We start from the raw sequence: 26298 nt of genomic DNA, 5'->3' as shown, positions 1-26298 counted from the left end.
CAAATATGAGACTTTCCAAAACATGCCCTTATAATTGAAACTGAGGTGCAATATTTTTATCTTTAGGGAACTTCGTACAAGATTTTTTTATTTAAAATGTTTTTGACCAATAAGGTCTGGTATAGTTAGAAGACATGTCTTTTGAGTATATGCTATATATGAGGGGTTGGATCAAGTCTTTGATGTCATGCTAAAGACTGGGTCATTTATCTTGAACAATTTTTTTATTTCTTTCAATTTGTATACGTTTCTGTGGCTAGTGGGCAAGATGTGAGATTTTTTTAAAGAAGTCAAACCCACCCCCAATTCGTCCCCCAAAAATTTGAATATGAAATGGAAGCCATTGACTTGGTAAATTGTATTAGTTAGCCTCCTTGAAATCACAAGCGTGAAGGGTCTATGATTGATCAAGTTCTGTTGTACGCCAAAGCTTAGTTCATATCTCATGATATTCATTTCCCTCTGAAGCTTTTGTCTTGTTTCAAGAACTATTGAGTTATGGACCAAAGAAACTCTGTGCTTCTTCTGCTATTGCTTCTGTTCCAAGTTCTGTTTGTAGCAACACAGAACTCCAATCGAGACTGTAAGTTCATTTCAACTTCCTAAGTATTTGAAATATATTCCAGGCTGTTAGTTTTCATTTTATGTGTGAAGAGCCTATTTCTCTCAAGGTTCTACTGATAATAATCAGAAAAGTTCATAACAGTATGATCTGGAAAATGGAAAACCTGAACCAAGGAAATAGAGTCTGTAAGTTGCTTATCAGATTGGGTCAGAGAGAACTGCAAGCTTAGTAATAATGATGTTGATCAGTTTAGGTCCAGAGAAGAAGTAAATTAAATCCAACAGATACAAAAATAAGCATAAGATATTTGTATATCTTATTTTGCCGTCTATCTAGCCACAAGATGCGTATCAGTGACTGGCCAAGGTCTCGCAATTACCCATTCAAAAACATTCTTCTTTGAATTTTTTGGTTTGAGAAACTGCAAAATTATAGTTAATCTTATAGGAAATGAGATTTTGAGTGAATCCATGTGATCTGTAATCTTCTGACATGAACCTTAGAGATTTATGCCCCAAACGTTTGTTTTGGATTGCTAAGTGTCACATTCTCACATTAAAATCTTGTACTTTCAAACATCAAACTCTAGTGAATTCTATTCTTTTACCTTCGAATAACAAAGTGCAGATTCATTTCTGAAGATTCTTTAATTCATTTTGTCTGGTGCAGTTACTGCTTTATCATCTCTCACTGAATTTTGGAAAACAAGCCACCAAGTTGGGTGGGCACAGATCCTTGTGGTGGTGGGAAGGCATCGAATGTAACAATTCGAGAGTGGCATCAATGTTAGCTCTAATCTCTATTTGTTACCATTATCAATTTTTTTGCCTTTTTCTTATTGTATTTATTTTTTAAATTCTAAACTTCCCTCCTTGATTCGACAGAAAACTGTTAAGCATGAACTTAAAAGGCAGGTTGACGGAGGCTATTGGGAGATTAACTGAATTAACGACTCTGTAAGTTTTCTCCCCTTAAATAAGTGAGACAGAGCTAATAAATCAGAATTCTGTATATATATGAATTTCTCACTGGGCTTCTTTCCTATGTTTACATATGAAGCTCAAAATCCTATATTATATTATATAGTTTGATCTAGACTAGATTACATCAGTAACTCTTAGTTCAATTGATTATATGATATTGTTTTTGTCTATATAGGGACCTCTCTTACAACAAAGGCATGGGTGGAAGAATTCCAGCTGAAATTGGGAATTTGAGTAAATTACAAATCCTGTAAGGATGACATTTAGCACCTAGAAGCAAATCATTCATAGTATAGCATAAAGTATTTATTGGTTTCCTGCTGGTTAATAATATACCACCCCTCATTCACCGATAATATGTTGCTTTTCTTATTGTTTTCCAGGTCATTGGTTGGTTGTGATTTCTCTGGTCCTATTCCTGAATCATTAGGAGATCTTAAGCGGCTGACCTTTTTGTAAGGATTCCATTTTAACAATTTTATTTTTGCCACCGCTGCTACTTTCTTAAGAAGCTCTACACATACACAAACGAGAAAAGAATAAGAGTTTATTCTTTTTTTTTTTTAACATACATCCTCAACCATAGTAAGGCTTTTTTTTTTAAAAACAAATTTAGATATTTTTCAACATGTTAGGAACTGATCGAAAACATTCTGAGTGATGGGCCTCATAGTGCCTGCAGCATGTGCTCCTTTCTTTGAAAGTGGAAGAAGTGTAAGACCTATCTATAACGATCAAATGACGACCAATGATGGTTACTCTTTTCTTTTTAGAAATTTAATTGTATTGCTTTACTGTATAACCATGTTGTGTTGCATATATTTTTGGTTCGGGAACTAAATGTCATGTTGATCTTTTCTCATTTGCAAAATCAAAATCAAAATCAAAATCAACATATTTATAAAATTATGGGAAGACTATTCATCAATTGTGAGCTATGGCTGATCACGAGCTATGTGCAAATGCGTGAAGTCCATATCTCATGTAGAAAATTCCCCTAAAATGTTGCTGATACAGCCAAGGGTTTTTCCAATTTAAGAGGATGATACTTGAAATTTAACATCTCTTTTAGATTGCCCTGGTATTTCTTTAGGCTGATACCTGGTAATTAATGTATGACTTACACTTACTGATTCTTATTCAGAGCTCTTAATCTTAATCGGTTGAGTGGAAATATTCCACGTACGTTGGGCAATCTATCCAATGTCAATTGGCTAGATATTGCAGACAACCAGATTGAAGGACCTATCCCTATCTCTGATGAAGAAGGACCTGGTCTTGACATGCTACTCAAAGCAGAGCACTTGTATGCCTTCTCTCTACATTAGTTTGATTTCATTAGTTTTTGTTGTCACATGGCCGCATTTTTTCTGGCTCAGCGAAGGACTTGATATGTCTCTATGTTCAACTTGTGCAGTCATTTTGGAAACAACCGCCTCTCAGGGGAAGTTCAAGCTAAGCTTTTAAGTTCAAAGATGATACTGAAACACCTGTAAGGTTCATTAAAACTAGAAAGCTCATATTATTTTTGTGATGTTGTTGACTTGGCAAATGTGGATGTAGGGATCCACACCTCCTACGATTTTCTTGGCTGAGTCTAAGGGTCTAGGAGTAACCTTACTATTATTTTAAGTGATTTTGTTTTTCAATAATGAACTGAGGATCATTTCATATGTTCTTTTGGTCAGGCTTCTTGACAACAATCACCTAGTTGGCAGCATTCCAGACACTACTGGATTGATAAAGACATTGACGGTGGTGTGAGTACCTTGTCACAGATATTATTATCCACAATCGATTAAATTTTCGTGACATTTTCGTTATTGAATGTTTTCTTTTGGTAACAGACGGTATGATCACAATCAAATGACTGGAGAAGTGCCTTCAAGTATCAAAAATCTCACAAAACTCACTGATCTGTAAGAATGCAGAAAAAATGGGTCAAATTTAACTTCAAAACTATCTGAAGAGGTTTTCTTTGTTTTTTTGTTAAGAGTCTTGTTAGTGAGAGAAGATATTGATCATATTTTTTCTTCAGGAATTTAGGCAACAATAAACTAAATGGCTCTATGCCCGATCTTACTGGATTAGATGCACTCGCCTCTGTGTAAGTAATAAAATAGTGATTACATTGGCTAAAATATTTATCCTATACTTGGGGAGTAACTAGCAATTCTTTTCCTTTTAATTAGATCTGCGAAATTACCTCACATGAAGAATATATGCTTATATTTATGCAATGTTATTCATATATCAAATGTTGTGCAGGGATTTGAGCAACAACTCTTTTAATCCTTCCAATATCCCTTCATGGGCCTCAAGCTTGCCATATTTAACTACACTGTAAGTTCTTATTATCTCCTTCATCCAAACACAACCACTATTTCTCCCTGTCCATCTTTTGAGTCACTTTCTGTGTGTGGCAGATTATTGGAAAGCACTGGACTGCAAGGGGAAATACCGGACTCCTTATTTAGCCAATCTAATTTAGAGACTGTGTAAGTAATCCTATCTAAGTGCATATGGATTTTGACATGTCCATATGCAGCGAATTCTTCCTCTCAAGTTTATGAAAACATTATGGTCATAAACTGATTTTTTTGAAATGTGGAAACAGGATATTGAGGAATAATAAGCTCAATGGTACCTTGGATGTCGGCAACAGCCTACCCAATTTGAATCTTATTGATTTACAGGATAATAGGATAGGTGACTTTGAACAGAAAAGTGGAGGAACCAGTTTTAATGTCGTGTAAGCTTCTTTCACCTAATTTTATTAGATTTTTTATACTATTTTCATGTCATTCTGACCCCTGGGGGAAGAGATTAAACTATTACCTTTTGACAAAAGGGAATTAACTGATTTGGTAAGAAGTGATAGCATGTCTCCTTAACTACTTTGGGTTATTTCTTTTGGCAGTATCATGGCGAGTGCGCCCTTAAAATTGCTTTTAGAGAAGAATTTGACTTTAGCAAAGTTCACAACTATTGAGTTCTATAATAATAAAAAGTGTTTCGAGTTTCTCTTCTCTAATAAAGTTATCTGATGTTTTTGCAGACTAGTTGGAAACCCCATTTGTCTTGAAACAGGAGCTACTTCGCAAAGTTACTGCAAAAGCTCGCAAACTAATATCACATATTCAACACCAGAAAATAACTGTATACCTCCTGTTTGTGGTTCAAACATGGTTTCCAGCCCAAACTGCAAATGTGCATTTCCCTATAGAGGAGTTCTGACTTCTAGAGCTCCTGGTTTCTCAAACTTTAGAAACACAAGTTATTTTAAGGATCTTGAGCATGGCCTGTTGACTACTTTCCAGTCCCATGACCTGCCCGTGGATTCTGTTTCTCTGACCAATGCATTCCAGAATTCTGTTACTTCTTATTTTAGTTTGGACGTAGAAGTCTTCCCATCTCAAATTGACCGTTTCAACAGAACTGGAGTTTTAAGCATTTCGTTCGTGCTTTCCAACCAGATCTATAAACCTCCAGAATTTTTCAGCCCTTACTATTTTTCTAGTAATAATACCTATGAATTCTATGCAGGTGATTCACTGTCCACTTTTTTTCTTTTTTTTTTTTAAAGACTAAGGAGGCGTTTAGCAAGCTGTAGATCACGGTATACCAAATGCCTCCTGATCACTCTATGATGTTCTTATTTGGGAAAATGATAGATAAAGAGTAGTGACAGATAAGACCTTTAAAAATTAAAATTCTTGTCAAGGACCGTAGAAACAAGGTACTACGGATTTCTAGTCAATTTCTAATGCCGCCTAAAATTACAATCAAAATTTTCCGATGTTATGAAACTACCCCCCCCCCCCCCAAAAAAGGGGGGGGGGGGAATAAACTAAAACATCCTTGAAATATTGGGATCATCAGGTTATAATTTTGGGTAGCATGAATGATAACATTAGGAAGCCTCAATAACAAACTATTTCTGTGATCCTTGAGAGGAATTTTAATTTTAAAGGCTTGGCTGTCATTTAAATAAGATACGGATCTTTGACTGTCATTTGTTCTTCCTAATTCTTGACTCTCACTATCGTTTTATTCTCATGTCAATCAGAAGAGCCTTCATCAAGTAAAACAAATGGGGGGGTTATAGCTGGTGCAGTAGCAGCTGGTGTCGTCGTCTTGGTCCTGTCCATCCTTGTAGTAATATTTGCAATCCGCCAGAAGAAAAGGGCAAAGGAATTTGATCCTTTTGGTATAATTTCTTTGTTCCAGGCAATGGGATATTATCTTTGTTTTCTTCACTTGTAAGGAATGTTTTCCTATCAGTTTTCTTATTGTTCCAATGCAATGCAAATGCAGCAAACTGGGATCAAAACAATAAAAGTGGCAATGCTCCTCAGCTAAAAGGAGCACGGTGGTTTTCTTTTGAAGAGCTCAAGAAACACACCAACAACTTCTCCGACGCCAATACTATTGGAGCTGGGGGCTATGGAAAGGTTTACATTGATCCTTTTCCTTTTGTAACCTTACACGCATTCTCATTATGTTCTCACTTTTTTCTCCTAAGAATCTTTCCTCTGGCACTAACTTTAGAAACATAAATGGAATTTTAACTGTGTTGCAAAATCTGATTAGTCCATTCATCATCCTTATAAGGTTTACCAAGCTGTTCTTCCCTCTGGGGAACTGGTTGCTGTCAAGCGTGCTTCGCAAGAATCTATGCAGGGTGCTGTTGAGTTCAAAACTGAGATTGAGCTGCTATCAAGGGTCCATCACAAGAATCTTGTTGGTCTTGTGGGTTTCTGTTATGACAAAGGTGAACAAATGCTGGTCTATGAGTATATTCCTAATGGCACTATGATGGACAGTCTTTCAGGTACCTGAAATTTCTCCTTCCTCATTTCTCTTGACTATTAACAAACAAGACTCCTTTTTCTGTACTTCTTTTAAAAATAATTAAAAAAACACCTGCAGAAGACCCAGTGTGGAGATTTTCCTTATTGAATTGTGAAAAGGACATTTACAGACTGATTTCAGCACTCTGCGTTAAATTATCAGTCGTTCATGATATCACTAATGGCCAATTTTATACCAATTTAAGCCTAGAAATTGATGTTTCAATGACATTGTAACATATTGAATTTTATGTGAAGACTGGATGAAAATCTCCTTATATTTTCCATGACATGAAATAGCAGTACATGGAATTCTTGGACTCCCTAAATGAGGATCCCTTGGAGTTCATAAAGTGCATTAATCTTTCATTTGTCTTTTGTTTAATAGAGGAAACTAACCTATTTGGTTCGTAAGCATGCACTTCTTGCAGATCTCTTTCAAAAGATTCGTAGTCGAATCTTTCCCTTATCGTTTTACTTTAATTATTTTTGAAGTTTGAGGGAAACCAGTTTAAAGGTCAATCTAACGAGAAACCCCTCAAAATGGCCCCTTGGGTGGAATGAAGACACATTTCTTGATGTTCCTTGTGACTTTGTCTATGCAGGAAAATCTGGAATCAGAATGAACTGGATAAGGAGGCTAAAAGTAGCTGTGGGAGCAGCCAGGGGGCTTTCCTATCTTCATGAACTCGCTGATCCGCCAATTATACACAGGGACATAAAATCAAGTAATATCCTTCTTGATGACCACTTAAATGCAAAAGTTGCTGATTTCGGTCTCTCCAAACTCAAGGATTGCGACAGGGCCCACATCACAACTCAAGTCAAAGGCACAATGGTTTGTATATAATTTTTTAAAATGAACATTACTTTCAATGGAATCTTTGATAGTTCATAAGGCACGCAAAACTAGCTTTCACTATGCTGCTATACGATCACAGTACTTTGCAAAATTGGGAGAAGCCTCATCAATAACCTTCTGTGAAAGGATAAAGCATTTTTTTTTGGCCTGAAAAGGATGAAGCATATTTAAGGAACACAGTTATAACTTTTACATTCATTTTCTTCACATTTTCACCCTACTTATGGTTAAGGCTTATTATGCATACTTATGTGGAATGCTCCTGCAGCAGAAATATTCACCTCTGCGTGCAAAACCCTGTTCCTTTCCATTATACTCTCTAAAATTTCTAAGGGGAACAGAAGACCTGGACTTACATTCTTCATTCTTGCAGGGGTATATGGATCCTGAATACTACATGACTCAGCAGTTAACAGAAAAGAGCGATGTATATAGCTTTGGAATTACAATGCTTGAGCTGGTAACAGCAAGGAAGCCAATTGAGCAAGGAAAATTCATTGTAAGAGAGGTTCAAAGGGTAATGGATAGATCAAAGGAGTTGTACAACCTTTATGCCATTATAGACCCAATAATAAAGCAAGAGGGAACCCCAAAAGGTTTAGAGAAGTTTGTGGACCTAGCACTGAGGTGTGTCAAAGATCAAGGGGAAGAGAGGCCAGCAATGGCTGAAGTTGTGAAAGAGATTGAGAATATAATGCAGCTTGCTGGTTTCAACCCCAATGCTGAATCAGCATCAACATCAGAAACCCATGAAAATGTTAGTGGTGGGAAGATCTACCATCCTTACGTTGATGAAGATTTCGCCTACACGAGCGTTTTTCCACCAGTAAAAGTGGAACCTCAATAGAAGTTTTGGCATTTGGTTTCTTTTTTCTTGTAAATCCTTTTCCTCTTCAGATGCTTTTAATTTGTTCTGGCTTGTCGTGTGAAAAATGTGAATTTAAGAAGAAATTCAGAATCACCTTGCAATTATTCAAATTTGTATTATGTCTTAGAATCTCATATAGGATCCTGAGAAATTCTTATTAATTGTGAAAAGTTACATGTGTTTGTTTTTTCCTATGCTTGAATTCACTGAGGGAAGAATCGGACAGATCAAATTTTTGTTCACCTAGTGAGATAACATTTCTTCTTGTATACTTTTGTCATGAGGGTGTTTTTGCAATTCTGGATGAATGTAATCTTTGGATTATTGAACACTATGCCAGCTTAATTAGTTAGCCTTGTCATTGGAAAAAAGGATGTGTACAAAATAATGGGTTAAGACGCAAATTAGCCCCGAAAGTTTTCACTTGGGAGCGTTGAGTACTTGAATTTTTTTTTTGGTTCAATATTGCTCTAGAAGTTTAAAATCATATAAATTTTGGCCCTACTGTTAAAAAAATCAATATTAACTGTTAAAATAGTGATATTGATCATTAATATCTTTAAGGATATGAGACACAATTACTATAAATTTAAACTTTCGGAGTAATATTGAATTCAAACAAATTTTCAGGTGAAAACTTTTGGAACAAATTTGCATCGTGATCCAAAAATAATTTGTATGAGAATACATTATCTTACTAATTCAACTTCATGTTCTTTAGCAACTGCAAGTAGTTACAATGAAGCTCATTTCAAGATCTCGAGATATGAATAAGCAATTATCTATGATAAAAAAGATGGTCAAATCACGTCAAGCATGCTCCCTATGTAAGGCTGGAGGAGACATGGATGACAATATATACAATGAAATCCTTCAATAAATGGAATGATATATATTCAATTGTCGCAATGGGATTCAGTAACCCAATCACGGTTGATGTAGCAGTGGTAGACTCGCTTTGATAGAGCGAAGGAAAGCTCTGTCAACTCTCCATTACAATAGAATACAAACATAAAGGACACATGACTGTAAGAAAAATTAAAAGGAAAAGAAAAAAAGAAAAACCTTGCCAATTTCTAACTAAATTCGAAAATTATAAGGAAGAGAAGTAAGAGAGCGGAGAGAATTTGGGAACTAAAAACCATGAAAAAGAGAGCTACATTGAACAAAGAGAAGGAAAATGGCTAAAGGGGATGTAGAGTCTCAAATCTGAAGAGGGGATTGAGGGTCGGAAGACGGTTTTTGACTGGCTTGCCTAATTTGGTTCCTCCGTCTTGAGAACCACGCTCATGCTATTTATTAAATGCATGACAGTTTAGTAAAATGACAAACACGTGGTAACAATATCAAAAAAGAAAAAAACTACATGATGAGCCTATTTCCCTCCATGATTTTTACGCTTTTGCAACATAAGCATAACGGAGGGCGCATTGACCCTTTCTTTTATTTACATAATTCCAGGAGCTAATCAGGAATTCTCTATATTTTAAGACTTTTTTTTGGGATTTTTCCTAAATTTAATGTGAAACAATGTCATGAGGTTTAAATTATTAAAGTCAAAAAATTTCATCGTCATTGGGATGAGTCATTTGATGAAAAATTTTCTATTCCCGTTTACCATAATTTTTCTTTATTACTCATTTGTTTTACTTAGAAATTTACGTTGTTTAAGGGATAAATAGTGTTAAATACCCTTTTCGTTATAAATTTGCATGATGTAAATGCCAAATATTTATAGTTTGACTAACAGATTATTTATATTATTTGAATGATAAATTTAAAACCTTTTTAATAATTAATTTATGAATTTGGTCTTCATTATGGTTTTTTTCCCTCAACTTTACCCTTTTTAAATGCATGAGAAATGAACCATGCTAATAAAAGCATGTAAATAATTTTAGTATACTCTTACGAGCATTTTATTAGAAAAGACATTCATTATTCTTTTAAAAATCCACAAAATGCCTTATATAGTCAAATATGAGACTTTCCAAAACGTGCCCTATAATTGAAATTGAGGTGCAATATTTTTATCTTTAGGGAACTTCGTGCAAGATTTTTTTATTTAAAATGTTTTTGACCAATAAGGTCTGGTATAGTTAGAAGACATGTCTTTCAAGTATATGCTATATATGAGAGGTTGGATCAAGTCTTTTATGTTATCTCGATCACTTTTGTTGAACAATTTTTTACGTTCTTTCAATTTTATTAAATCTCCAAAGTTGCCCTATGCCAAAACGCTTGAGGAAGTCACGTGATAAGCATATAAATTTATTTTATTATTCTAAATCTTTCTCATCTTTTGTGCATGTGTCTATTCCTCCATGAGTCCTGTCCATTATATAAGGGACAATCACTATAGACCAATCCCATCAGTGAAATATCATACCAATATTCAATGGCCCTTATTGTGCGGTCCTTTTTGTTCTTTTTGTTTGTTTGTTTTTCTTCTTTAACTCAATCAAATTTGTATACGTTTCTGTGGCTAGTGGGCGAGATGTGAGATTTTTTCAAGGAAGTCAAACCCACCCCCAATTCGTCCCCACAAAGAAATTTGAATATGAAATGGAAGCCACTGACTTGGTAAATTGTATTGGTTAGCCTCCTTGAAATCACAAGCGTGAAGGGTCTGTGATTGATCAAGTTCTGTTGTACGCCAAAGCTTAGGTCAAATCTCATGATATTCATTTCCATCTGAAGCTTTTGGTCTTATTTCAAGAACTATTGAGTTATGGACCAAAGAAACACTATGATTCTTCTGCTATTGCTTCTGTTCCAAGTTCTGTTTGTAGCAACACGGAACTCCAATCGAGACTGTAAGTTCATTTCAACTTCCTAAGTATTTGAAATATATTCTAGTTGTTAGGTTTCATTTTATGTGTGAAGAGCTTATTTGTTAACAGAGAATCAGAATAGAAGGAATTTCATTCAACCACCGTAAATGGTGTAGTACAGTCACTATATGATCACTCTCTTCGCATTGGTCACGTGTAACGACTGATGCATAACTAACTATATGATGATCTCAGCATGTAATTACAATACAACCCTCCCAATTATTATTTACTCTATAGTCTGTCAATAAATCCTATATATCAAATACGTCCCCCCCCCAAAGAAAAGATGCTTGTCCATAGGGACGGTAGAAATAGGAGGTGCTGCTGTCGAAAAATTAGGGAATTGCTGTTGAATGGTGGCAAGGTCCTCCCAAGTGGCATCCTCAGCTTGAGAGAACTTCCAACGAACCAGAACCTAAGTGATGGGCAAGTTGTGACGTTTAATGATCTTACAGCTAAGGATTTCCTTTGGTTCCAATAAAAACTAACCATCTGTATCTGCAGGAGGCAGAGGACGAGGTGCAATAGCAGATGGACCAGTGTGCTTCTTAAGTAATGAGACGTGGAATACAGGATGAATCCGCGTGTCTGGAGGCAATTCCAACTCGTATGCCACCGCCCCAACACGCTTCAAAACTCTAAAAGGACTAAAGTACCAGGCAGCTAACTTATGGAGAGCAGAATTATTAAACAGATTTTTCCTGAACAGGTAGAGTTTTAAGTAAACCATGTCACCAACCTTAAAGCTCCGGTCACTATGGTGTTTGTTGGCTTGCTGAACCATACGGCGTTAGGCCTTCAGCAAGTGGTGCTTAAGTCACTACAGAACAAGCTCGCGAGTCAGACAAGTGCGGTGCACCACATCATTAGGAGAATCACCCGTGATATATGGCAGATAAGTAGGAGGAGAAACCCCATAAACAGCCCCAAAAGGAGTCATGCCAATAGCAGAGTGGTAATTGGTGTTATACCATAATTCAGCTAGTGGCAACCACTTAAGCCACTGCTTGGGAAAATCCCTGCTCATACAATGCAAGTAGCACTCTAGGCAGCGATTAAGAACTTTGGTCTGTCTATCTGATTGGGGGTGATAGGCAGAGGAGTAATGTAGATGAACCCCATAAAGCCTAAACAGTTCTCACCAAAACTTCCCACAAAAAATAGGATCCCTATAAGTCACAATAGACTTAGAAAAACCATGTAACTTGACAACATTTTATCCATGAAAACATGAGCAACTTCTATTGCAGTAAAAGGATGTTTGAGAGCGGCAAAGTGTGCAGCCTTAGATAGTCAATCCACTACCACAAAAATGGTGTTGTTGTTGTAGGATTTAGACAGAACGCTAATAAAATCCATAGAAAGTTCAGACCATACATTTTCAGGAACAGGAAGAGGCTATAATAACCCAGGAGAAGCCACCAGCTCCGGTTTAACCTGTTGACAGGTCACACATTCCCTCACATAATTCCGAACATCTCTCTCTATGCGCTTCCAGTAAAACACAGAGGAAAGACGCTTAAAAGTGGGCTGCATACCTGAATGGCCACTCACTTTACCATCATAAAAATAAGAAAGCAAGTCTGCCTGTAACCCACGATCTGCTCCCACCACTAATTTCCCTTTCCTTTTGAGTAATTGATGGACCCAAGTATACTTTGAATGAGACAAAGGGTTAACCTCCAAATCTTTGATAATTTTCTGTAATGCATCACCAAGAAACCAAGAGTTACAAACTCCGTCATACAAAAGCGACACTGGAACCGTTAATGCAAGGCAAGACCCCTCGCCCTTCCTTGAAAGAGCATCAGCCACCATATTGTCACACCCCTTTTTGTAAACAATGTCAAAATGAAGGCCCTATAGTTTATCCAGCCACTTGAGCTGAGTTTGATTTACATTCCTCTACTCCAGAAGATGTTTCAGAGGTAGATGATCTGTTCGAATGATGAATTTGCGGCCTAAAGATAAGAGTGCCACTGTTTGACTACAAAAACAATAGCAAGAAGTTCTTGTTCGTAGGTTGACAAATGTCGCTTGGAGGCTGCCAAGGTTTTGCTAGCAAAAGCAATAGGATGGCCATTTTGGGAAAGAACATCACCCAGACCTGAACCCGACGCATCAGTGTCAATGATAAAGGGATCGTTAAAATTTGGCAAAGCAAGGAGATAACATGGCTCGCTTCAATGTATGAAAAGCAGAATTGGCCTCAGTAGACTAGATGAAGGACTTGTCTTTCTTTAATAAATTAGTAAGGGGTCTACAAATAGCACCATAATTGTGAACAAAACATCAATAGTAACTAGTGAGGCCTTAAAAACTCTGTAATTCGCGAAGAGTGGAAGGAACAGGCCAGGCTATAATGGCTTCCAATTTCTTAGGGTCATCCTGGACGCCACGAATAGATATGGTATGACCCAAGTAATCGATTTGTGTAGTAGCAAAAACACATTTGGAAGCTTTTGCAAACAACTGATGTGCCCACAATGTAGATAAAGTAGTTTTCAAGTGCTGCAAATGCAAATGCCAATCCTTACTGTAAACTAAGATATCATCAAAAAACACCAAAATGAACTTACAAAGGAAGGCTTTGAAAATGGAGTTCATCAATCCATAAAAGGTGGCCGGTGCATTGATAAGGCCAAAAGGCATAACCGGAAGCTCATATAAGCCCTCATGAGTCCGGAAAGCCGTCTTATGGATATCATCTTCTTTCATTCGAATCTGATGATAATTGGCCTCGAAATCCAATTTTGAGAAATAGGTAGCACCTATGAGCTCATCAATTAGCTCCTCAATCACTAGAATGGGGAACTTGTTTTTAATGGTGGCCTCATTAAGCTTTCGGTAGTTCCCACAAAACTATCATGATCTATCTTTTTCTGTACCAAAACCACTAGTGCTGCAAATGAGATGTGACTCTCTTGAATAACACCATGGGAAAGCATTTGGTGAACCTACTGCTCGATCTCAGCCTTTTGGAATGAACCATAAAGGTGAGGTTTGCAACGAATGGGCTTATCCTCATTGAGAGGTATAGCATGGTTGAAGCTCCTGGAAATGGGGAGGCAGGTGGGTTCAGCAAAAACATTAGAAAAAGCAATCAGTATAGCTTTTAATTCCTGTTGATGCTCGTCAGTCAATTGACCATGATGGTGTATAGAGAGCTGAACATACTGAGGAGTATTAAGGAGATAGATGTGTGGAGCCACTTGTAATTCTTTAATCGAAGAAATTTCCCCCGCGACCGAGAAACAGGGGAAGCATTGAGACCTCACAATTCAACTGTTTGACCATGAGCTCTGAACTCAAATAGCTGTAGTTCAATATCCATTGAAAAATGGCCCATAGTTCAGAGCCACTGGGTGCCTAGGATTAGGGGTGAGCAAAACCGAACCGTAAACGAAAATCGAACCGAACTGAATTTAATATTGATTTTTCGGTTCAGTTATTTTGGTTTTCATTTACATATTCGGTTTTTATTTTTTGAACAATTCGGTTTCGATGTTCAATTCGGCTAGTAGAAAAAATTTTCGGTTATAACCCAAAAACCGAAATAAATATATTATATATTTATATATAATAAATATTATTATAATAAATATATATGTGGGTTTATGTGAACTCTTTAAATATATTTATATTCAATAAATATGGTTATAATAAATATTATTATAATAAATTACATTGAATAATGAAATATTTATTAATTAATGGTTATAATTGTTTTTTTAATTTAAAATTATTTTTTATATTTATATATTTTAGTTCATTGGTTAACTGAATCGAAATATTTCATTTAATTCAGTTTCGGTTAGTTCGGTTAATTGGTTTCAGTTCGGTATTTAAAATTTGCTCTATTCGGTTATTTGGTTAATTCGGTTATCACCGATAACTGAATTGAAAAACTGAATACTCACCCCTAATTAGGATCGCGTCATACCTGCTAATAGGGGTAGAAATAGGTCAGATGGCTTGTCAAGGGCCTGTGGCCTGGCCTATTTAGATATCAGAATAGGTTCAAGCCGGTAAAAAATCCTGTTTATTTTATTAGGCTAGGCTCAGGCCTGATAATAAGTCTATTAGGCTTGTCAGGCGGCCTAGGCCTGTTATCTTTTCTCTTTTTTGAGATTAAAATTGTAAATGGACATGAGTGAATCTACTATTCTGGTTGGTTAATTAAGAAAACTCCACTCACATAAACATGTTATTCAGAGCTCAGTGCATGCTTCATTTCATTTTCATTCTCTATAATAAAAATAATTGGTATATATATAATGACACATATTTGAACAGAGAAAGAAAACATAAGTGCATTAAAAAAATAAAAACATCATTCATTTATTTGATCTATGCTTTTCATTTTAATCTTATATAGAATATATATATATATATATATAGAATTGACTTATTATGTTTTAGATTGTATATATGTGTACTCAATCTAATTCTTATTATAATAGTTGCTTAATTAATTTAAATAAATAAATAAATCATAATAAATGTATACATATTTTTTTTAAAACAATCATATGTAACAATAGGATCAAATATCACTTTGTTAGTAAGTTGGTTTGAACAAATGATAAATTTAAAATATAAAGAGGATTAAGGATGTTTCATATTTTAAACTAGGGGTGTGCAAAAACCCAGTGGTCCGGTTCAGTCCAGTCCAACCCGAAGTGGTCTTGTCTGGTCCAATCCAGTCCAAATTAACTATATAATGGAATTAGACTAGACTGGACCAGACTAGTTGGTAAGGCTGGACTGGGTTTCGGACCAAGTGATCATATCACTTAGACTGGTCCAGTCCAGTCTAGGTGAATTTTTTATTTTTTAATAATTTGTAATTTAGATGGTGCCTTTAATTGTTTTTAATGTTTTTAGATATTTTTATGTATTTATGATGAAGTCTTAATATTTTAGTATGAGTTTCATATGATTATAGGTATTTTTTATTGTTTTAATTGTACTTATCATGTTGAAATCTTGTTTCTCATAAAGAAAAAATTAAAAAAAAGGAAATTAGACAACTAGACTGCCTGGACCAGTCCACCAGTTTGGTAGACCAAGTCCAGTCCAACCCGACCTCAGGTCATCACTGGACTAGACCAGACCACAGACTATCAAACCCAGTCTGACCAAAAAATCAGACTAGACTTCGGGTTGGGCTCTGGTCTGGTCCAGTCCGTCCATTGTGTAGCCCTATTTTAAACTAGATCTAGTCATCAACTAATTTTTATACTAAAGATGAGATGAGGTGATATTTTTATACCAAAGTGAAATTATGTTTTCTAATAATTTTTCATATTTGATTTTTTTTTTAGCCTAAGGGGACACGTTTTACAAATTATGGTAATTTGATAATTTCATATTTTCTATTTATATTTTAGATAAATTTGATAATTTCATATATTGATTTATGTGTGTTTGAAATTTGTTAAAAAAAACAGATCCTCTTAACAAGTCACAGGCCAGGCCAGGCTCAGGCCAAACAAAAGACATTTTACAGGCCGCAGGCCAGGTTTAAACCAACAAGCCTTACCAGAGACCGGGCTTGTTAGGTTTGGCCTGGTCTAGTTTGGCCTGACCTGTTTCCAACCTACCCGCTGATTCGCATGACTATGAAATCATTGGCAAAAGAAAACCCACCCATCTCCTATGCTAGATCAGGACAATGGCGTGTGATGCATACCTGACGAGTGTCAGCCATCGTGAGCTGAATACTCGAGTGCTCTTGTACCTTCAAGTTCAACCTCTTAGCAACCGAAGCATTGATTACATTATGAGTGCTACCTGTGTCAATGAGGAAGATGATTTTCTAGTTCTGGACGCGTCCCAATAACTTCAGGGTAACCGTATCCTTGCGACCTTCAATGGGGTTAATGTGACCAACGGAATCTGATGGCATGACATCCAGAGCATCTTCAAATTGGTCGTCCTCCTTGTCAATTACCAAAGAGAAAAGTTGCGACTGTCGGCACTTTTGGGAGCTGGTGTATTTTTCGTCGCACTAGTAGTAGAGGCCCTTTTACGTCGATCATCCATCTCATGTTTGGTCAGCTGGTGAGTGGGCTTTGATGCCCCAGGAGAAGTAATAAAGGTAGCAGGGGAGGTGCCTGTGGGGACTGAAGGTTTGGGCGTAGTGATTGAGCCCTTAGGATGATCCATAGACCCAATGGTGCCTGTTGAGCTGACTGAGGATCCAATAGAAACAGTAGAGCGGGACCTAGAGTCCATATTGCGACTGGAAGGGAAATCGGATGTGGAATAGCCCCTGCGATCACGGCCATGAGCATTATCGTGGAGGGCACGAACTGTATGCTCATGCATTCTTGCCGAACACATGGCCATCGCTAATGTTGATGTCACAAAATTCAAGGCAAGTTGTTGGATATCGCTGCGTAGCTCTCCAATGAATATATTAATAGCTACTTCCTCTGGAATATCCACCTCGGGTAACAGTTCATTAAACACTCTCTCGTAGTCAGAAACCGACCCATCCCCTTGCTGCAACCTCTTGAGAGCAATAAGAGGCTTCTCATCATGGATTTCAATAAACTTCACCTCCATTTGCCTGAAATATTCCTCCCAAGTAACATTTGAGAAACTGCAGTGATGCATAAAAGTCTGGTGCCAAGGCAAGGCATGTTCCTCCAAGTGAATACTGAGGAGCCTAATGCGATGCTTTGGCGGAGTCGCATCAACATCAAAAAATTGGCAGCGTCTGTAGGACCACCCGCGGAATTCACTGCCATCAAATTTAGGAAAATCTACTTGACTCTGTTTGGTGTGGGTGGTGTACAACGACGGTTGATGGTCCATCTCATGAAACGAACCAAAAACTAGCATGCAAAGAGTTTGCAGATTGGAAGCTCCCTTGCCAGAACCCGAAGTCTGGCGTCGGCCATTGTTCCCAGGAAGAGCAAAGAACTTAGCTGTGAGTTCCTTTAGATAACCTTCAAAAGACAACATAGACTGACAAAGGTCGGCAAGACAGTTTTTGACGGCATTGAAATGAGCTTGGTGGCCCTGAAATTGATGCTTAAGCTCCCCAAGTCTGTCAAAGGATCGTGTATCCGGTGCCATGGCAAGCTAGACAGGGGCTCTGATACCAGAATGTTAACAGAGAATCAGAATAGAAGGAATTTCATTCAACAACCATAAATGGTGTAGTACAGCCACTATATGATCACTCTCTTCACACTGTTCACATGTAACGACTTACGCATAACTAACTATATGATGATCTCAGCATGTAATTACAATAGAGCCCTCCCAAGTATTATTTACTATATAGTCTGTTAATAAATCCCATATGTCACTATTTCTCTCAAAGTTCTATTGGTAATAATCAGAAAAGCTCATAACAGTATGATTTGGAAAATGGAAAACCTGAACCAAAGGAAACAGTCTGTAAGTTGCTTGTCAGATTGCTTCAGAGAGAATTGCAAGCTTAAAGTCTCATGATGTTGATCAGTTTAGGTCCAGAGAAGAAGTAAATTGAATCCCACAGATACAAAAATAAGCATAGATGTTTGCATATCTTGTTTTGCTGTTTATCCAGCCACAATTATGTATCGGTGACTGGCCAAGGTCTCCTAATTACCCATTCAAAAACATTCTTCTTTGAATTTTTTGGTTTGAGAAATTGCAAAATTATAGTTAATATTATAGCAAATGAGATTTTGATTGAATCCATGTGATCTGTAATCTTCTGACATGAACCTCAGAGATTTATGCCCAAAACGTTTGCTAATGTAATTGGATTGCTAACTGTCACATTCTATCTTTCCAACATCGAACTCTAGTGAATTCTATTCTTTTACCCTTTGAATAACAAATTGCAGATTCATCTGTTAAGATTCTTTGTCTCGTGCAGTTACTGCTTTATCATCTCCCACTGAATTTTGGGAAAACAAGCCACCAAGTTGGGTGGGCACAGATCCTTGTGGTGGTTGGGAAGGCATCGAATGTAGCAATTCAAGAGTGACATCAATGTTAGCTCTTAATTTCCATTTGTTAAGATTATCAATTTGTTGCCTTTTTCTTATTCTATTTATTTTTTAAATTCTAAAGTTCCCTCCTTGATTCCACAAAAAACTGTCAAGCATGAACTTAAAAGGCAGCTTGACGGAGGCTATTGGGAGATTAACTGAATTAAAGACTCTGTAAGTTTTCTCCCCTTAAATAAGTGAGACAGAGCTAATAAATCAGAATTCTGTATATATATGAATTTTTCACTGGGCTTCTTTCCTATGTTTACATATGAAAGTTCAAGATCCTATATTATATTATATAGTTTGATCTAGACAGGATTACATCAGCAATTCTTAGTTCAATTGATTATATTATATTATATTATATTATATTATATTATTTTTGTCTATATAGGGATCTCTCTTGCAACAAAGGCATGGGTGGAAGAATTCCAGCTGAAATTGGGAATTTGAGTAAATTACAAATCCTGTAACGATGACATTTAGTACCTAGAAGCAAATCATTCATAGTATAGCATAAAGTTTTTATTGGTTTCCTGCTGACTAATAATATACCCCCCCATTCACTGATAATATGTTGCTTTTCTTATTGTTTTCCAGGTCATTGGTTGGTTGTGATTTCTCTGGTCCTATTCCTCAACCATTAGGAGATCTTAAGCAGCTGACCTTTTTGTAAGGATTTAATTTTAACAATGTTATTTTTGCCAGTGCTGCTACTTTCTTAAGAAGCTCTACACATACACAAACAAGAGAAAAGAATGAGTTTTTTTTTTTTTTTTTTTTAAAAAAATACATCTTCAACCATAATAAGAGTTTCTTTTTAAACAAATTTAGATATTTTCAACATTTTAGGAACTGATCGAAAATATTCTGAGTGATGGACCTCATAGTGTCTGCAGCATGTGTTCCTTTCTTTGAAAGTGGAAAAAGTGTAAGACCTATCTATAACAATCAAATGACTACCAATGATGGCTACTCTTTTCTTTTCAGGAATTTAGATTGTATTGCTTTACTGAGTAACCATGTTGTGTTGCATATATTTTTGATTCTGTAATGTGTCATGTTGATCTTTTCTCATTTGCAAAATCAAAATCAAAATCAATATATTTATAAAATTATAGGAAGACTATTCATAAATTGTGAACTGTGGCTCATCTCGAGCTATGTGCATCTCATTTAAAAAATCCCCCCAAAATGTTGCTGATACAGCCAAGGGTTTTTCCAATTTAAGAGGATGATGCTTGAAATTTAACATCTCTTTTAGATTGCCCTGGTGTTTCTTTAGGCTGATACCTGGTAATTAATGTATGACTTACACTTACTGATTCTTATTCAGAGCTCTTAATCTTAATCGGCTGAGTGGAAATATTCCACGTACGTTGGGCAATCTATCCAATGTCAATTGGCTAGATATTGCAGACAACCAGATTGAAGGACATATCCCTATCTCTGATGAAGAAGGACCTGGTCTTGACATGCTACTCAAAGCAGAGCACTTGTATGCCTTCTCCCTAAATTAGTTTGATGTCATTAGTTTTTGTAGTCACATGGCTGCATTTTTCCTGGTTCAGCGAAGGACTTGATATGCCTCCATGTTCAACTTGTGCAGTCATTTTGAAAACAACCGCCTCTCAGGGGAAGTTCAAGCTCAGCTTTTAAGTTCAAAGATGATACTGAAACACCTGTAAGGTTCATTAAAACTAGAAAGTTCATATTTTTGTGATGTTGTGGGCTCGGCAAATGTGGATGTAGGAGTAACCTTACGATTATTTCAAGTGATTTTGTTTTTCAATAATGAACTGAGGATCATTTCATATGTTCTTTTGGTGAGGCTTCTTCACAACAATCACCTAGTTGGCAGCATTCCAGACACTACTGGATTGATAAAGACATTGACGGTGGTGTGAGTACCTTGTCACAGATATTATTATCCACAATCGATTAGATTTTCGCGACATTTTCTTTATTGAATGTTTTCTTTTGGCAACAGACGGTATGGTCACAATCAAATGACTGGAGAAGTGCCTTCAAGTATCAGAAATCTCACAAAACTCACTGTTCTGTAAGAATGCAGAAAAAATGGTTCAAATTTAACTTCATAACTATCTGAAGATGTTTTCTTTGTTTTTTCCCTCAAGAATCTTGTTAGTGAGAGAAGATATTGATTATATTTTTTCTCCAGGAATTTAGGCAACAATAAACTAAATGGCTCTATGCCTGATCTTACTGGATTAGATGCATTCGCCTCTGCGTAAGTAACAAAATACTGATTATATTGGCCAAAGTATTTATCCTATACTTGAGAATTAACTGCAAATTTTTTCCTTTTAATTAGATCTGCAAAATTACCTCATATGAAGAATATAGGCTTATATTTATGCAATGTTATTTACATATCAAATTATCTGCAAGGATTTGAGCAACAACTCTTTTAATCCTTCCAATATCCCTTCATGGGCCTCAAGCTTGCCATATTTAACTACACTGTAAGTTCTTATTATCTCCTTCCTCCAAACACAACCACTATTTCTCCCTGTCCATCTTTTGAGTCAGTTATTGTGTGTGGCAGATTATTGGAAAATACTGGACTGCAAGGGGAAATACCGGACTCCTTATTTAGCCAGTCTAATTTAGAGGCTGTGCAAGTCCATCTGCGGCTAATCTGTCTTCAAGTGTATGAAAACATTATGGTCATAAACTGATTGTTTTGAAACGTGGAAACAGGGTATTGAGGAATAATAAGCTCAATGGTACCTTGGATGTCGGCAACAACCAACCCAATATGAATCTTGTTGATCTGGAGAATAACAACATAGGTGAATTTGATCAGGAAAGTGGAGGAATCAGTTTTAAAGTCTTGTAAGCTTCTTTCAGCTAATTTTATTAGATTTTTTATGCTATTTTCATGTCAATGCGACCTTGGGGGAAGAGACTAAGGGTGTGTTTGGATTAGCGGTGGAAAAGTAACTTTTTTTTCAATCTGACTTTTACAGAAGTCAGATTGGATAAAAATTAGATAGTGTAATGTGATTTATGTTTGGATTGAGTTTTGTAAAAAAGTCAGTTTGAAAAGCTAAAACTTGTTTGGATGATTAATGAAAAAGTAAGTTTGGATGTAAAATGACTGAAAATGATATAAATTTTATTATTGCAACAAATAAATGTGGATAACATAGTCATTTTCTATGCAAATGGCACTTCTTTTGAGGCAAGAGAGAGAGTATTCCATTTTCATAAAGCTCATTTTTTTCCACCCCACCATGATGCATCCCACAAGCAACAAAAAATGACTTCTACGAAAAACTACTTATTTTCATAAAGCTCATTTTTTTCCATCGTGATTCCAAACAAAAAATTGTAACCAGAAGCTAATTTGGCTGGTGAGAAGTCAATTTGGAATCACAAAACGTGATCCCAAACACACTCTAAAGCTATTACCTTTTGACTAAAGGGAATTAACTGATTTGGTAAGAAGGGATAGCATGTCTCCTTAACAACTTTGGGTTATTTCTTTTGGCAGCATCATGGGCGAGTGCGCCCTTAAAATTGCTTTAAGAGAAGAAGAATTTGACTTTAGCAAACTATTCAGTTCTATAATAATAAAACAGGGTTTCGAGTTTCACTTCTCCAATAAAGTTATCTGATGTTTTTGCAGACTAATTGGCAACCCCATTTGTCTTGAAACAGGAGCCAATTCGCAAAGTTACTGCAAAAGCTCGCAAACTAATATCACATATTCAATGCCAGAAAATAACTGTATATCTCGTGTTTGTGTTTCTAACATGGTTTCCAGCCCAAACTGCAAATGTGCATTTCCCTATAGAAGAGTTCTGACTTCTAGATCTCCTGGTTTCTCAAACTTTGGAAACACAAGTTACGTTAAGGATCTTGAGCTTGGCCTGTTGACTACTTTCCAGTCCCATGACCTGCCAGTGGATTCAGTTTCTCTGACCAACGCATTCCAGAATTCTGTTACTTCTGACTTTAGTTTGGACGTAGAAATCTTCCCATCTCAAAGTGACCGTTTCAACAGAACTGGAGTTTTAAGCATTTCGTTCGTGCTTTCCAACCAGATCCACAAACCTCCAGAATTTTTCGGCCCTTACTCTTTTTCTAGTAGTGATAGCTATGAATTCTACGCAGGTGATTCACTATCGACTTAAAAAAAACAAAAGCCTAAGGAGGCGTTTGGCAAGGTGTAGATCACTGTATTCCAAATGCCTCCTGCTAATTCTGAATACTCTTTCTACTCTCTATGATGTTCTTATTTGGGAAAGTGATAGATGAAGAGTAATGACAGGTAAGACCCTTAAAAATTAAAATTCTTGTCAAGGACCGTAGAAACAAGCTATTACGGATTTCTTAAAGTCATTTCTCATGCTGCCTAAAATTAGAATCAAAATTCTTGACAGGTCAGCAATGGCTGAAGTTGTTAAAGAGATTGAGAATATAATGCAACTTGCTGGTTTCAACCCCAACGCTGAATCAGCAACAACATCAGCAACCCATGAAAATGTTAGTGGTGGGAAGATCTACCATCCTTATGTTGATGAAGATTTCGCTTACACGAGCGTTTATCCACCGGTAAAAGTGGAACCTCATTAGCAGCTTTGGCATTTGTGGTGTTCCCCCCCGGGTAAATCCTTTTTCTCTTCAGACGCTTTTAATTTGTTCTGGTTTGGTGTGTGAAAAATGTGAATTTAAGAAGAAATTCAGAATCACCTTGCAATTATAATTCAAATTTGTATTATGCTTTAGAATCGCATGTAGGCTCCTCAGAAATTCTTTTTAATTGTGAAAAGTTACGTGTATTTGTTTTTTTCCTATGCTTGAATTCATTGAGAGAAGAATCGGACAGAACAAATTTTTGTTCACCTAGTGAGATAACATTTCTTCTTGTATGCTTTTGTCACGAGGGTGTTTTTGCAGTTCTGGATGACTGTAATCTTGGATTATTGAAAAGATGCCAGCTTAATTAGTTAGCCTTGTCATTGGAAAAAAGGATGGATAAAAAATATTGGGTTAAGGTGCAAATTAGCCACGAAAGTATTCACTTAGAAGCGCTGGGTACTCAGAAGTTTTTTTGAGTTCAATATTGTTCCAAAGGTTTAAAATTATATAAATTTTGCCCCTACTACTAAAAATTAACATTAACTACTAAAATAGTGATATTGATCATTAACATTTTTAAGGATATGGGACACAATTGCTACAAATTTAAACTTTTGGGGTAATATTGAATTCAAACAAATTTTTAGGTGCCTAATGCTCCCGATTAAAACTTTTGGGACAAATTTGCTTCGCAACCCAAAAATAATTTGAATAAGAATACATTATTTTACTAATTCAACTTCCTGTTCTTTAACGGCTGCATGTAGTTACAATGAAGCTCATCTCAAGATCTTGAGATATGAATAAGCAATTATCTATGATTGAAAAAAGATGGTCAAATCACGACAGGCATCCTCCCTGTATAAGGCTGGAGGAGAGCAGGATGACAATATATACAATAAAATCGTTTAATAGTATAATGGAATGATGTATATTCAATTGTCACAATGGGATTCACTAACCCAAGCACGGTTAATGTAGCAGCAGTAGACTCGCTTTGATAGAGCGAAGGAAAGCTCTCTCAAATCTCCATTACAATAGAATACAAACATAAAGGACTTATGAATCTAGGAAAGTATAAACACAAAAAGAAAACAAAACTTTTCCATTTCTAGAATAATTCGAAATTCTAAGGAAGGGAAGTAAGAGAGGAGAGAGGATTTGGGAACAGAAATCATGAAAAAGAGAGGCATATTGAACAAAGAGGTGAAGGCAAATACTCCTCTGGTCCTAAATATAAGACCTATTTTGTAATGTAAATTACATTACAAAAAAGGTCTTATATTTAGAACTAAAGGAGTAACTAAAAAGAGATGTAGAGTATCAAATCTGAAGAGGAGATTTAGGAACTGGTTTTAGTGCTCATCACTTTGATGAGCACTATAAGCTCATCAGATCTAGACGGTCTATATATTGATTTGAACAGTCCAAATTTAAAATCTTTAATTAATTATTTTTTGTTAGATTTTTGGACTTGGATCCGCCCTTGATGGGCCGGATTATTTGACCGGGTATAAAGAGAATATATCAGTCAAATATCCAAACGATATTGTGATATGTTTGACTTGGTCAAACACCCTGAATCATATCCAATCGGTTACGATATAAATCTAATTAATTTATATTAAATTAATTAATTTATATTGTGTAGATTAAATATATATTAAGTATATATATATTTAGAATTAATTGTGATTGATTCTGGATTTAAATTCAAATATCATGATATTATGAGATAAGGATATATTATATCTTATCTCTGATTTTATCTGATGGGCTCAGTGGATATTTTTATACTACCCAAAATATCCCTGACAAAAGCTATAAATAGAGGCTTCCCCCCATCAGTTCAAATCACTCCAGTAGTAGAGCTTTCCTACTATCTCTCTCTCTCTTATTTTCTTTCTTGCAAAAGAGGTGCTCTGTTGTGCACTTAAAAGCTCAGACTTTTATAGTCTAGCTTAAGCGTGAGCTAAGAAGATCCGACTGACCCAACCCGAGATCCGACCCGGTATGTTTTCAATCTATTGTGTTATTTATCTTACATTGGTATCAGAGCCGAGATGTTCTTGAGGCTCTCAATATATGTGTGCATATATATAATACACGCTCATTTTTTCCGCTGCATCATGAATATGCCGTATGCAATTCGAACTCTACATGCTTGTGTTTTAAACTCAGATACACACTCCGTTTATATAAGTGAAGTTCGAAAACATTACCTATTATTTCGTAAGGTTCAAAAACGTGACCGAAGTCTTCTTTCTAAAGCTTCCAACGTCGGCCGTTCGAACCATTTTTTTGGGTCTTTAAAAATGATGTTTTTTAAAGAAAATGAACCCATAGAGTTGTAGAGCATGAAAATACGAGTTCATAGACACCTAAAATGCATAAAACGGAGCTCGGAAGAGGAAGATATCACTGTTTGAAAATGGCAGGTCGCGACGGACCCGCCGGAGCTCCAGCCGGATCTGGAGCGACCTGGCTGGAGGTCAGGGACGACCTGACCAGCCCAAAACGGCATCGTTTTGGGCTGGCCAGGACGCGGCGTTTCACTTGAAGTGAAACGCTACGTTTCGGGTCTGTGGACCCGGATCCTCCCTGCCTATCGACTCGACCCAAAATTTTTTTAAAAAAAATTTTAAAAAAAAAAAGGATTTTTTTTTCGGATTTTTTGGACGCGCCATGTGGGCGTGTGGAGTCCACCTAGGGACCCTTT

The 26298-nt window shown here is 36.3% G+C and overlaps 2 protein-coding genes across 2 annotated transcripts; both read left to right on the top strand.

The window, feature by feature from the left end:
• The first annotated feature begins 487 nt into the window (after window positions 1-487).
• On the top strand, window positions 488-8455 carry LOC114724315 (probable leucine-rich repeat receptor-like protein kinase At5g49770). The gene is given in 21 exon segments (XM_028910646.1): window positions 488-583; window positions 1235-1264; window positions 1267-1305; window positions 1308-1350; window positions 1450-1521; window positions 1724-1798; window positions 1932-2003; window positions 2693-2854; window positions 2966-3040; window positions 3237-3308; window positions 3396-3467; window positions 3587-3655; window positions 3817-3891; window positions 3975-4046; window positions 4166-4300; window positions 4607-5094; window positions 5618-5758; window positions 5866-6002; window positions 6163-6382; window positions 7007-7239; window positions 7637-8455. Coding segments are annotated over 21 exon segments (2841 nt in total). The 5' UTR covers window positions 488-498; the 3' UTR covers window positions 8111-8455.
• Window positions 8456-18690: 10235 nt separating this feature from the next.
• Window positions 18691-20656, top strand: LOC114724361 (probable leucine-rich repeat receptor-like protein kinase At5g49770). Its single transcript, XM_028910700.1, has 7 exons — window positions 18691-18718; window positions 18851-18966; window positions 19066-19139; window positions 19363-19437; window positions 19569-19640; window positions 20305-20466; window positions 20578-20656. Exons 1-7 carry the CDS (start codon window positions 18691-18693, stop codon window positions 20654-20656), a joined length of 606 nt encoding a protein of 201 aa, XP_028766533.1.
• Window positions 20657-26298: the final 5642 nt, after the last annotated feature.

This window comes from Neltuma alba, unplaced genomic scaffold (genome assembly GCF_004799145.2).
Source record: "Neltuma alba isolate B1F8T4 unplaced genomic scaffold, ASM479914v2 tig00012185_pilon, whole genome shotgun sequence".
Classification (NCBI taxonomy): domain Eukaryota; kingdom Viridiplantae; phylum Streptophyta; class Magnoliopsida; order Fabales; family Fabaceae; genus Neltuma; species Neltuma alba.
Note: the sequence above shows the minus strand (reverse complement) of the source record. Positions and strands in the feature narration are given on the sequence as shown.

What these genes read in the sequence shown, in the direction of transcription:
- LOC114724361 (XM_028910700.1), top strand. Translation starts at nt 18,691, where the DNA reads ATGAACCTCAGAGATTTATGCCCAAAAC. An exon ending in CAGAGATTTATGCCCAAAAC is followed by an intron (nt 18,719 to 18,850) that starts GTTTGCTAATGT and finishes TGTCTCGTGCAG; the next exon opens with TTACTGCTTTATCATCTCCC. An exon ending in CTTAAGCAGCTGACCTTTTT is followed by an intron (nt 19,641 to 20,304) that starts GTAAGGATTTAA and finishes ATTCTTATTCAG; the next exon opens with AGCTCTTAATCTTAATCGGC.